The sequence below is a fragment of the Cucumis sativus genome, chromosome 4, assembly GCF_000004075.3.
Source record: "Cucumis sativus cultivar 9930 chromosome 4, Cucumber_9930_V3, whole genome shotgun sequence".
Taxonomy (NCBI): domain Eukaryota; kingdom Viridiplantae; phylum Streptophyta; class Magnoliopsida; order Cucurbitales; family Cucurbitaceae; genus Cucumis; species Cucumis sativus.
Genome location: NC_026658.2, coordinates 23,780,674 through 23,794,362, shown reverse-complemented (window position 1 = coordinate 23,794,362; position 13,689 = coordinate 23,780,674). Strand labels below are relative to the sequence as shown.

The following is a 13,689-nucleotide window of genomic DNA, read 5'->3' as shown; positions in this document are numbered from 1 at the left end:
TAGACTTATGATTTTAATTTCCAACCAATATCCTTAATTGGTTACCTAATTAAGCACTATTTTGTATGCAGGTTTCATTTTTCTTAAAAAAATAGTTTTGATAAATATAGTTCTTTTTCCTTTTTTTTTTTTTTTTTTTTTTTGTTGTTGTTGGAGAAAAGATAAATATATAGTATTTTTACCTTATTTTCACATTGCAATTTAGGGTACAATAGCTGGATGTGTTCTAACAGTCTTTTTTTTTTCCTAAATCTTTGTCATTTTGGATATGTTATAAGATGAAATCATTTCTGAAATTTTGTGATTTGAAAGGATTTTATCTTGTAATTTAGAATTTTGGTTTTAATTCGAAAGGATTTTATGAGTTTATTACTTAATTTTTCTGTTTTTATATTGGTTGCTTAAAAATAATGGGTAAGGATTGGAAAGATTAGAGAAAATGAGGTGTTTATGTTAAAAATAAAATGGGAACATAGTTTGTTCTTAAATTGAAACTATGACTATACTAATGATCGACAAATTAATTTTTAATTTGGGTTATTTTTGCAAACAGATATTAATGGTTTTAGTTTATATTATTGGCTGTGATTGTGTGTTTTTTTTCTAAATAATAATAAGTTTGTGGTTAATTTTGAAACAAAACATATCCATTCTATTCAACATTAACCTTTTCTCTTTTCGAAAAAAACTCTATTTTATTACCATTTGTTGCGATTGAAAATAATATATATATTGCGATTGAAAATAATATATATATTTATTTAGTTAATAGATATTTTAGATATAGCAAAATTTTAAATTCAATCGATGATGGACGTTGATAGATTTCGATTAGTATCTATCCTCAATAAAATTTAAAATTTTGTTATATTTAGTAAATATTGTCCGAATTTACAATTTTTTATACTAAAACACAATTCCAAAAAAATATTAAAACATGCTGGACAATTTCTTTTAATTGCCAAACACTTACATAAAAGTTTGTCTTCTTTAGATCGTCAACCACACACATGCACTTTATATTCATCACATTTATCAATTTTGTATAGTCATATACTATGCTATAGAGAAAAAAAAACACCCTTGAGAAATCATGAAAATTTTGGAAAATGAAAAGCTTTTCGCAAGTTTGTTAAATATCGATTAAATTTTGGGTGGAAATGGACTTGTTCTGATCAATATTTTCTAATCGTTTAACAACTATAAATTTAATGACTCAACAATTCTTTTCTTTTCTTCTCTTGATTATTTTTATCCTCTCTTTAATTTTTTGTGAGCAAAAAGTATTCTATTGATTTTAATTTTTGTTTTCAACTGAATGTACATTTGTCAAGAATGTTGTGTTAACCTTGGAAAGCAACTAGCATGACAAGATTAGCATCAAGGTTGTGCAACAATTGCTTTCAAGGCAGTAGTCATTCCACAACTTAAAATTTTAGTAGAATAGTAATAGAAAATAAAAATAAAAGCGGATGCGATAGTGTGACATTATTCGCGGTCTTCATTTTGTAAACAATTTTCTCATATAGTCTTTTTTTTTTCTTTGGTTTATTGAAAATTTATGTGGACAATATGAAAACCTTGCAAAGGATGTTTTATTTAGGGGCATAATTCAAAAAGAAAAATTGGAAGGAATAAGTTCCTTTAAAATGTTCGTAAAAGTTAGAAAAAAATTATTCTTTTTGTTTTTCTTTTATAAATATTCTCAAGAGTATGTGAAGACACAATTCTAAATGATTGTCTCCAATTTTCTATATACACTTATTTTTTTCATACCCAGTCAACATATAATATAATTTGAAAAAGTCCCATTTTTAATTAGTCAATGTTGGGTGAAAATATGAATACTTATTTTTACTTTAATTAATTGGCTAGCTATACATTTATTTGATTAGATATCGAGACCACGTAGAATCTACTATCATGTATCATGCATAAGTTTATTTGGCTAAGTATATATGGAAATCAGTTCATAGGATCGGCTACTTGAGAGGAAGTCGAGATTGACCTTTTGAAGGAAAAGATTATGTCTAAGTATTGTACTTTACACATACTTGGGTGATGAGTAAAAAAAATTCCAGAAGTTCACAACGGTCAGTAACGCGACTTGATTAATATTTTGGAGAAGTTAGTTAACGAATAATTGTTGTGAAATTAAGACTATTGCTATATAATCAAAAGGACTCATGAGGTTCGTTGAAACACATCTTGATTAATTCTATACTCTTTAGGTCTCTCTAAACAATTATTATTTTGATCGTCGAAAAGTTTGGCGGGCAACATGTGTTTTTTTATTTTGTAGGGCGTTTGTTTGATTTTTTTTTTCTCAAAAATTACAAAATCATCATTGGTATTAATTTTCGGTATCGCAACAATATCAATTAATGGTTAACTAGTCTTTTTATTAAAAAAAAAAAATTAATTGTTGTCAACTCTACTTGAGTACTCGTTAGAAACCATTATCAATCGTTATAGACTAATTCAAAATTAAAATAACTTGGAAGATGAAACCTATTATTTTAGAAATCGACGAATTACAAATAACTAAAATCAAGTAGAAGGCACCTGTTTGGAATTATGCTTTTAAGTTTAGAGATTTAAGCTATGTGTTGTATTTTTGCACGTATATTTGAGTGATATGTATAGTAAATTGGATGTCCACAATAGTTAGTAACAACTTGATTTAATGATTAAAAAAGAAGTTAATTCACAAGTAACCGTTACAAAACTTATTTCTACCTAGTCAAGAGAGCTCGTGACATTTAAGGTATGCAAAAATACATCCTAAACTCTCTACTCTCCAACTTTCTTAATCGCTACGACTTGAATCGTTAAAGCATTTGTGGCAAAACACCACATACTAGTGTAGAGCCTTTGTTTGTTCAATTTTTTTTAGGAAAAGTATAAATTCATTGTTGATACCAAAACTTGAATATCAATAATTTGTGTCAAACAGACAATCAAGATTGAGTTGGAATCTAAACAAACAAATTTTTGCAATAAGAACAAAGAAAAAGTCTTTCTCAAACTCAACTTTCAAAAGGGAGGAAGAGATTCTTTGTGTCACTTAACAAAGAGGATAGAGTTGACAAAAAAAAAAAAAAAAGGAAAAAAGAAAGAGGATGAAGAGAAAAGAAAAACTTTATTCTGATTCATTCAAGTGTGTGTTTTATGAGGTTGGCAAGAGAGTGATGGGTTTGGGGATGCCATCTTAAAGCCTTTCGGGAAGCGGCGAACACACACCTTGATGTCATCGTTAGGTACCACGGAATCCCACTTTCAATCTCTTTTAACCAAACCCACTCTCCATATTTTATTCTCTAATTAACTTTAATTTCTCAACACGAGCATAACTCTTCATGTGTATCTCTTGTTTTCTTCTTTAGTTAATAGAGTTCTAATTTTGCACTTCTCAAAGTGAACTATACGTGATCTTATATTTCAATTTAATTAATCTATCGATACGTGACATTTGACAAAGATCGGAGTTTTTTCATGATTTTCAAATCGGTGTAATATGTACTATGGAGTACTTTTGTTTTAACACTTATACAGTAACCCAATAGTAAGGTTAGTTTAAAGAAATTCATGGCTGGTTGATGACAAGAAACTAAAGGAAGTTTGTAGAGGAAAAAGAAATTAAAATCAAAGGCATGTGAACTGATGGTGGTGTGTCAAATCAGTAATTTAATGACATAATATTATATAATGTGTAATTTATAGTGTCATTGTTGGTACAATAACTCATAAATATCTTCTAGACACCAATTTAAGAAAATAAAATTAATAAATGTCTTATTTTCTTTTTCTTTATATTTCTATTCCCATGATAATAAAATTTGATTTTTTTTATAAAAAATTAAAGAATAACTTTTTTTTTCCAAAGTATGGAAAGAGATAAAAGCAAAACCCTAAGAATGGAAAGCCACTCATGCTAGCTCAGAAGATGCACAGTAAGGTAAAAACAAAACAAGTAATTTTGTTTTTTTTTTTTTAAATAATTAACCAAAGAAATTATAAGGATCGGGTTTTGAAGAATATGTGTATTTGGTCTTTTAATTTTAAAAATATTTCTTTTAGTCTATAGGTTTACGAGAATAGACCCACTTGGTCTTTTATTTTTTAAAACGTATATTTTTACTTATTTTTTAAAACGTATATTTTTACTTATTGAGTTTTAAAAATAGGTTTAAAATGTTTCTCAAATGATTTTAAATTTTATTTTTAAAAAATTAATGAAAAAAATTAATCTACTTTTAAAAATTTAGAGACTAAAAATGTACGTTTTAAAAATGAAAAAAATCGAAAGAGTCTATTTTTATAAAAGTGAGGAAAAATGATATTTAAGAAAAACTTTAAAAAATCAAACACATATCGATCAAAACTCGAAAACTAAAAAAAAGAATAGTTTTCTCGAAATTGTATTTGAGTTAAAATTCCAAACCCAAAAAACATAAAAGAAAATGTTGCTGTTGGACTGTCCTTTGGGAAAATGATATGTCCCTCATCCTCTTGGTTGATTGCATAACAAAAACTTTACTCTATCTTTATCACTTCTTTAACAAATTTTCAAAATAAGTGTAACTCAACTAACATAAAATATATCCATTTCAAAGTAAGTATACCTCAACTAACATAAAATATATACTTGATGCGGGTGGAATCTTCGATACCTCCGCTTTAAACTTTTGAAAAGAAAACTTTACTGTGAAATCTCATTACTCTGTTATATAATGTTTGTGTAAACTATAAATCAAGAGAAGAGATATATTCAAATACAAACATGCTTTGAATTATTTTTAGTTAAAAATAAATTGTTTTTTAGTTTATTGTTATTTTATCTTTTGAAATAGTGGTGTCATTAAATTATCATGAAGCAGGGAAGCTGTACAACCCACCAGCCCTCCTGAATGAAGTATGCAGATTTAATTCAAGGTACTGAAAAGTTTAAATACTCATATCAACCCCAATAATAATTTTAATTTTCACCCATATATATATATATATATATAAGGAAATCTTATAAATTAAATGGTTGTAGCAAATTTGGTAAATGGTTGGTTATATTAATGACTTTGAATGTTTTAAACTATTATTGTCACACAAGAGTATGATCTCATGAAAATTTTAAAACTATCGATTAAAAGGTTAGAGGTTTTAATGCGGAGAATACTAGTTCGAAGAATAATGTAAATAATAATTTGAGTTTGTTAGAAACATAAAATTGATTAATAAATCCTACTTTGGACATTCTGTCCTTCACTATTTCATCACTCACAAGAAAAAACTGTGGTCCTCACCACTTTTTTTGCTTTCCTACCTTTTTCTTCCAGTCTCATACTCTTGATGTAACTTCTTTAAGTTCCTATATTTTTGCTCCAACCATTTCCACAGCAAGCATCAACAGAACACCACCACCATTGGTACAGCTACTGAGCTGCCGGAGTTGGCAATGGATGCAAAGAGCTTTGAAGGCAAGCATAATTTCAAAGATAAGACAGTGGTCGATGACGATTTCGAATACGAGACGGAAGAGGAGGAGGTTGGTGGTGGAGGAGGAGGAGGTAGCAACAGCAATGCTTGCAATGCATTGGGTTATTTTGACAATGAGAAAAAGAAAAGAGGGGCAGCAGTTTCTGGCCGTGGAAAGTCTGGTGGAAGCGTCTCTTTGCCGAGTTGCCAAGCGCATAACTGTGCAGCAGATTTGAGTGAAGCAAAGAGGTATCACCGCCGCCATAAGGTCTGCGAGTTTCACTCGAAGGCGGCCATCGTCATGGTTGCTGGAATTCGCCAACGGTTCTGTCAGCAATGCAGCAGGTATTAGATCTTCCTCAACAATATAAGCAACAACATTTTAAGTTAACATTCTTTCCTCTTTCTGTTTGGCCATTGGTAATATGTTTGTTTGTTGGTGAGTGATGATCAGGTTCCATGAGTTAACAGAATTTGACGAAGCAAAAAGGAGCTGTCGTCGTAGGCTAGCAGGGCACAACGAACGGCGACGTAAGAGCTCAGCAGAGAGCCAAGGGGAAAGCACAAGCCGCAAAGGATCAGCTCCACAGGCGCAGTCAAAGGAAAGCCATTGCAGGCAGTTGGTGGAAGATCAAAGAAGCAGAATTCAGATGGCTCCTCCAGGAAGTTCTGGTTATAAGCACTTGCATATCAGATAAAAGGAGACTATCTATGTATCTTTGCTCTCTCTCTTCTGTCACTGGGAAATGAAAGACATTCATAGAATCCCATGTTTTTCTTGAATTTGGCTTAACCAACATCTCAGTTGGGTGCTTTGTTTTTCCCTGTCTTAATTTTCAAATATTGTAGACTGGTTTGTTTCTTGTTTTGTGGTCCCTTGTCTACTAAAACATTGCATCCTCTGGCTATAAATTTTAATATGCAAAGCTTTATTTTTAAAGGATTTCAAAACCCACAAAGGAGAAGGGTTGTAAAATGGACAGATTTGTGATAGGTCCTAAAACAGAAGTTCAGAAGATTTAACATCAACCGCAGAGAAGCATTTGATACAGCCATACAGGGATAAATATAAGTTCATGTTTGACTAAAATCCACAACTTAGTTTATTTGGGATTCCCAACACAAGAGAGAGAGAGAGAGAGAGAGAGAGAGAGAGAGAGAGAGAGAGAGAGAGAGAGAGAGAGAGAGCTTTGGAACTAGTTCTTTATGTTCTTTCATTTTTCAGCCGTTGGGACAGAACCAGAAATCCATGATGAAACTCAGTGAAATCTCACAACTATACAAGAGATATCATCTTTGCTCTTCCTCTTGAGGGCTTCCTCTGTCAGGTGTTTGGCAGCTGCATGGGCGTCTTTTATATGCTTGATTGACTCCACGGCTTCTTCGTTTGACATGACCTGAAATCACAGATTAAAATTTTCAATGGATAAAGCTAGCCAAAGAAGAAAAAAATTATATTTCCCAGTATCGGTATAGTTAAAGATATCAGAAGAACTAGTAAGTCTGCTATGCTAGTGTTCCATAAAAACTTTCATAAGATCCACACCAACCTTCCACAATCCATCGCTTGCTAAGATAACAAATTCGGTATTGTCATCTATTGTCTCCTCTACCACATAAGGCTCTGAACTCAAATGTTGCTTTAAGCTCCTATCACCAAACGCCCTTGCGACCGCCAACTGCCCATCAACGCGTGGAACATCTCCTGGATGTTCAGAATATGGATGTTGTAATTGAAATGGATGAACGGATTTCAGATTAAACCAATACAATTTTCAGAAACCACATCCTTCACTTCAAACTTACCAGGGAAGTTTGATACAAAACCACCTCTCTCCTCGATGCTTTTTCTTTCAACGCTCGGCTCATGATCAATCGATAATTGTTTGGCCTCCCCTTTACTACAGATAACGGCACGGGAGTCCCCCACATTGCCCACTATTAGTGTCTTACAGTCAATCAATATGGCTGTGACAGCGGTTGAACCTCCATGACTAAAATCAACAGCTTTCTCTAAAATGTAAGCATCAGTTTGCTCGTATGCTTTCTTGACAGCATTCTTTGGGTCGGTCCAGAAATCGGGCTATTTGAGCATACAATATGAGAAATAAGTTAACAAAACTATATCAACTATACCCATAATTGATAAGAGCAGGAAAACACTGTCAAAAGGAGAAGAAAGAAGGGGCCAGTGCACCTCATTTATTATATTAGAAAATAAGTGTGACCGTAAATAATCAGGAATCGAATTGCTCAAATGGCCATCGAAGATTGCAAATAAACCAAGCTCATGATGATCAACTTGCTTGAACTCTGCAACGAAATAATCTTCCATGGCATGATTTGATTTCCCTTCCACCAGGTGAAAGCCATGTGTGACATGCTTGGACATCTTGCTCTTTCCTTTTCCCGAGTCTGGATCGGACGAACACAGCCCAACTTTTTCCTGAAACAAACAAAATTACATTCTGACCATTATACAAAGCTCAAACACTAACAATTGTCTAATACTCAATGAGACCGTGATTTTTTTTTAATAAAAGCAACAACTTTCATTGAGAAAATATGAAAGAATACAAAGGGCGTGAAAAAACAAACCCACCAAAACACTCCGTTAAAAGAAGGGTTCCAACTAAGTAAAGTGTTACCAAGAAAATAGTTATAAAAGGTATTCCAAATCGAAGTCCAGAGGGACACATGAAATCTAGCTAGGAACAAACCTCAGTAGGGCCCCTTTTCCTACCTCTAAACATCAATCATTCCTCTCCCCAAATATTGAGTTGGAGAAAGTGATTTAAAAATGGTCAATGTCCATTGTTACCATCGTCAAAATTTCAAATGAAAATAAGTTTTCAATGCCAAAGATTTCAATCCTACAGAAACAATGAGCCATGGCCCAGTAAAAAAAGAAAGGAAATCCCATCACTACAAACTGAATTTTTATATCCCAATAAAATCTCATTTCAAAAGCAAGCAAAACTATATAATCAATGGTAAACCTACAAGGAAGAAACAAACTTGGATGTTCAGAAACCTGAAGCCATGGAGGAGGGGAAATCTACATATACTAATCAAGGTGGAAGCATTTAAACTAAATTAACTTTGTAAAAATACAGGGGAAAGGTGAAAAATCCAACCCAAGAATAGTAAAGTCAGAGATAGTCCAATAATTCATTCTAGTTAATGCACAAAACAATGTAAAGACCAGGATCTCAAATTCTAAGGAGGTTTCAAGAGTAAAAACAACAAGAATTGGAAGGAACCATCGTTAAACCAAAAAAGAAAATGAAACCCAATTCTCAAAATGGTCATACAGCAAAGAATCGAGCGAAAAGTAAGAGACCCATTTGAGAAAAAAACATAATATACCTTCATCTTGTGAAGAATCTCTTTTCCAGTCATGGGTTTGTTGGAATTTGAATGAAGGAGTGGAAAATTGGAGAAATGAGAGAGAGGATGAAAGGAAAAATGAGGTGGGGTGAATAATTATTGTAGAAGAAGGAGAAGGAGAAGGAGAAGGAGAGAAGAATGGGACGAGGAGAATGAAGGAATGAAGGAATGAAGGAATGAATGAATCGTCAACGCCACAGGATGAAGGCCGCGTTTTGTGCAAACCCAAAGAGGAGGACGTGTTGGATGGAAGGAACAGATTTCTCTTTTGCTTTTTCATCTTCAACTTTAATCAAAAAATACAATGAATGAATTTCTCAATATTTCATTTTTCCTTTTTCGTCGTATTCTTTTCTCGATCTCAACATCCATTCTATTTTGACGGTGAGAAGATCTTGACGATTGGAATGGCAATACGAACTTTTGGACCAATTTTTACTCCTTTCTATCCTCGCATGACCCAAACCCAAGGCCATTAGTAATACATATATATATATTCCTTGTTAATTCGCTTAACACAATCTTCGTCGAAGCTATATGTTCCTTTTAGCAGAGCTTCTGTTTGCCAAGGATGAAAATTTCGACAACGTGGATTATTGCAGATCGCACTAATAATTACATTTGTTAACATGGGTATAAATCAGCTAGCATAGAACATATAACCTCACCTCAACTATGAACACGGATTCTTCACATCACATATTACTTATACATACACTATCTGTTTAGTATTAAACAAATTATTATCAAAGTTAGCATAGTTTAGTGGCACCTAACCTATATTAACTATTTTGCTTTTAGACTAAATTATAAAAATAAAATTAATTATTTTCAAGTATTATAAAATATAGCAAAATATCACAACTTATTAAAAGATAATATTTTATTCTATTCATAAATCAATATTTATGTAGGTTTTTTCCATTTAAACTAATATTGATATTAAAAAATAAGAGATTTTCTGAAAAGAACAAACTACTTCCAATCTACCAAAAAAAAATGTTATTACACCTCACTTTTCTACATAATGTAAATGCTTTGTGTTTTTGTAGGGTTTGACAATTTTCTTAGAAATAAAATTATAACTAATATGACAAAAACACAAATTAAAGTATTATAAACTAATTTTCAAGACCAAAATGTAAAAATATATAATAAGACCAAGACGTATAGAAAACCCTTAATTAGGTTAAATTATACGAAAAAAAATATCCCTAAAATGTATTTATAAAGTCAAAAATCTAGTCTCCCATTTCATATAATGAAAGCACTTTAATTTGGAAGATAGAGAAGGTGAAGAGGTTGTGAGTGAATTATTGAAAGCACTTTAATTTGGCTTTGCTTTTGTTACTTTAAAAGAAAATTAAAAAGAGAAAGGAGAGGAAAGGAAAAGCAACAAAATAGCAACAAGGCAAAGTGTAATGACATAAAGAAAGTTATATTATATATCCAATTCATGGTGGAGGCTATGCTCTATATTTGCTATCATTTAAGGGACAAAAACAGTTTCCTCTTTGGATTTCCATTATAGAATGGCTACCTTTTATATAAACTTTATCTAACACAGAGTTAATAATTTGTTCTTTCAAAACACTATCTCTTTTAGAAATGAACATCAATCAATCCAAATCGGTTTTTCGATCAAATCGAAATTGAACAAGCTAGGATCAATTTAGTAAATGTTCAAATTGATCCTAATCATGAAGGAGTGCACACCTACAACTGATCGATCCATTGATCGATTTAGGTTTGATTTGACCTTTGAAATTTTTTACAAATACTGTCATTTTGGATTGTTTTTCAAACCAACATTGACCGAACCTCTTCTTACCTCCCACCGATTACTTTTGGTTCGATCAATTTTGATTGATCGGCTCGATTTTTCAATTTATTGTGTTCACTTCTAGTCTCTTATCAGAAGAAAAAAATTGTAAATCATTCGAATTTCGTTCAATTTTGATTTTTGTCTAGTTAATGAAAAAACATAAATCTAAAAGTAATTTCCAAACAAATGTTATTTAAACAAAAAAAAAAAGAAAAAACAATAACCACACATATATGCTTATTTATTTTAAAAGTTATAAACTAAAAATATATATAATATAAACATAAATGATTATGAAACGTGACTTAATTATTTGTTATATATATACAAATTGATTGTATATCATCGAAGAATCTACCAACTTTATAGGATATTATAAAATTCATGGTCTAACTACACCGACTATGATCCATTGGAATAATTCATAGTTGGTTTTTTTTTCAGTCGAATCGGTTTAACACTTGAAAATACTTTTTAAAAATTTTTGAAATCGACTATGATCAACCCCTCTTGTTTTCTGATCAATCGACATCGATTTGGTGGGTTCAACTTGATTTTTCAGTCTATCATGCTCATTCTTATTATGAATTCTCAAAAGTTATGTCACCCAATATATATGATTATTTCAAACAAAGCATGTTCAATCTTGAAGTTCCTATGATTGAATCATCAAAAAAGAAAAATGAAACCTATTAGTTTAAATTGTAACTTTCAATTCTTTTAAGCCTTTTGACAAATTATGTTTTATTTTTACCAATTGTAATTTTGAATAAATTTTAAAAAATGTTTTATAAATGACCGACCAACTTTTTATTGGGTAAATTGACCGAACATTAATATTAAATATTAATTTAGATCTGATAAATGATTAAAATAGCTTCTACCATGGTAATTATAATATGTAACAATTTTTAAAATAATAATCTACTGTATAGCAACATTTTTTTTTTAAATTGTAAATATGACAATGTTTAGCATTTATAGATTTATATGATCTATCAGTGATAGACACCGATAGTATGATCTACCACTATAGAGTATAGATCATGAAAGTATATCAGTAATAAACTTTGCTATATTTGCAAATTTTGAAAGATGTTGCTATATGTTAATATTCTAATTTCACTTGCTATATTTATAATTTTCCAAAACTAATAACCTAGAATCGAGAGTTACAAGTTAGTTAATTAAAATCTAAAAGTCAAATCGAAATAAACCCAAATTTCATAAGTAATAGTTGTAAATATAGTAATTAAATTCAAAATATAGCATGTATAGTAACATTTTACAAAACTTTTAATAAAATTGTCAATGTCGATCTATCATTATTAGATAGTGACAGATTTTGTTATATTTAATATTTTTTTGTACAATGTTACTATTAATTGTTAAGGATTTCTATGCATCAAATTTACTTAATTAATTTTTGTGTTGATAAAACATATTGAAACATTAAAATATACATCTCATAAATTATTTAAATATATAAGATGATATATTGTAAAATTGTTATATCGGTGCACTTATCTAGTTGCACATTTATATTTAACAATTATAGATTTTCAACAATTACATAATAGTAAAATATAGATTTCATGTACATACTCAAATATGCACATGCATATTTAATTATTTTACACATATATACCTCGTAGTATTATATAATAAACATTTTAATAATAATGTTCTATATAAAACATAGTATATTATGAAGACCAAATTAATCTGATCTAATAATATATATGATAATATATTTGTTGTCTCACATATTGCACCTATCGAATTTTTCGCATGCTAACGTATGTTGAATGTGTAGTTTCAAATTTACTTCAAAGAATAACATAAAAAAATTTAATGTGTTAAGTTAGAAACAAAACATTAAATATAAGAATAATATTGTCCCATAACGTAGTTGTTCACACGAGATGTCGTGAGAAATATAATTCGTGGAATTGAACTTTATATATCGATTTGTATAGTGTTGTAGATACAATCTCTAATATTTACTCGTTTGATGTTTTCTCTCTAATATAAGTTAAAACTTAAAACTTTTTAGACCTTCAATTTTCAAGATTCGTAGTTGCAAGTCAATTTGAGCTTCGATCTTCTAGAATTCAAGAAAGGTTTAATCTTCCAAGTCTTCAATTTTTTGGAAAATGTTGATCTCGAGCTTGATAAGAACTTGAGAGCTTTTTAAAAATTTGAATCTTCAATTCTATAGAGTCTCAGTACTTCGAAACTTCAATTCTTCCTTCAACCAAAGATCTTCAAAATGAATGGAAAAGTCTCTGTTTAGAGATGTTTTGATGTATTTTAAAAAATCATGAGTAAATAAATATAATTTCATACTGTTTGTGTAATTAATTACTCTAGTTTTATTTAATCATATAAAATGAGTGTGTTACCAATTAGTATAATTAAATTAGTATAAATGTTTTTCTTTAATCATTGATTTAATCAAATTAACTATGAAATAATGAATTTAAATTAGGTTATTCTCTACAAAAAAAAAAAATAATCATTTTAGGCCATAGTTAGTTAAAACCCGTGATTATTATTATTATTCCTAAAATTCCTAAAATGGTTAACCATCACCCTTACTAATTTATGGGCTTATCTAATTGGGTTCGTAATGGGCCAACCATTTTGGATGATGTAGTTGATTACTCAATTCATTGGGCCAATCGGACAATTGAGCCTATTTGAAAAGCAGCCGAACCACTTACTAAATTTAAACCATTATTCGAAATTCACATTGCACTAAAATACCATCGATTTCAAATATTCAATCTATGAAACACTAACATAACCTCAAATTAAAATTTTCAGTCTATGGAAAGAAAAAAAAGTTAAATTTTTTTGTTCGAAATAATACCTTAATATTTTCTTCCAACCTATGTTTGCTAAACTTTTGGCTCCTCAAGTTTGAATTCACTCGATCATTGTTAGAATTTTATTAATATTTTTCAAGCTTGATCATTGATCTTTTTTTTGTTAATGAA

At 30.2% G+C, this 13,689-nt stretch overlaps 2 protein-coding genes across 2 annotated transcripts; one reads left to right on the top strand and one right to left on the bottom strand.

Annotated features, from left to right (window-relative positions):
• Positions 1 to 5,183: 5,183 nt before the first annotated feature.
• On the top strand, positions 5,184 to 6,340 carry LOC101215375 (squamosa promoter-binding protein 1). The gene is made up of 2 exons (XM_004146010.3): positions 5,184 to 5,817; positions 5,927 to 6,340. The coding sequence occupies exons 1-2, from the start codon at positions 5,453 to 5,455 to the stop codon at positions 6,168 to 6,170; spliced, it is 609 nt and encodes a 202-aa protein (XP_004146058.1). The 5' UTR covers positions 5,184 to 5,452; the 3' UTR covers positions 6,171 to 6,340.
• Positions 6,341 to 6,490: 150 nt separating this feature from the next.
• LOC101215129 (probable protein phosphatase 2C 39) lies at positions 6,491 to 9,165 on the bottom strand. Its single transcript, XM_004146009.3, has 5 exons — positions 8,842 to 9,165; positions 7,670 to 7,918; positions 7,279 to 7,555; positions 7,023 to 7,177; positions 6,491 to 6,869 (listed from the first exon to the last, which is right to left on the bottom strand). Exons 1-5 carry the CDS (start codon positions 8,872 to 8,874, stop codon positions 6,732 to 6,734), a joined length of 852 nt encoding a protein of 283 aa, XP_004146057.1. The 5' UTR covers positions 8,875 to 9,165; the 3' UTR covers positions 6,491 to 6,731.
• Between the last annotated feature and the right edge of the window lie 4,524 nt (positions 9,166 to 13,689).

Bases quoted from the DNA above. Each gene is read 5' to 3' on its own strand.
- LOC101215375 (XM_004146010.3), top strand. From the start codon at position 5,453: ATGGATGCAAAGAGCTTTGAAGGCAAGCATAATTTCAAAGATAAGACA. The intron at 5,818-5,926 runs GTATTAGATCTT...AGTGATGATCAG, and splicing joins TTCTGTCAGCAATGCAGCAG to GTTCCATGAGTTAACAGAAT.
- LOC101215129 (XM_004146009.3), bottom strand. From the start codon at position 8,874: ATGACTGGAAAAGAGATTCTTCACAAGATGAAG. The intron at 7,556-7,669 runs GTGCACTGGCCC...ATGCTCAAATAG, and splicing joins TTTCTAATATAATAAATGAG to CCCGATTTCTGGACCGACCC. The intron at 7,178-7,278 runs GTAAGTTTGAAG...CTGAACATCCAG, and splicing joins TTTTGTATCAAACTTCCCTG to GAGATGTTCCACGCGTTGAT.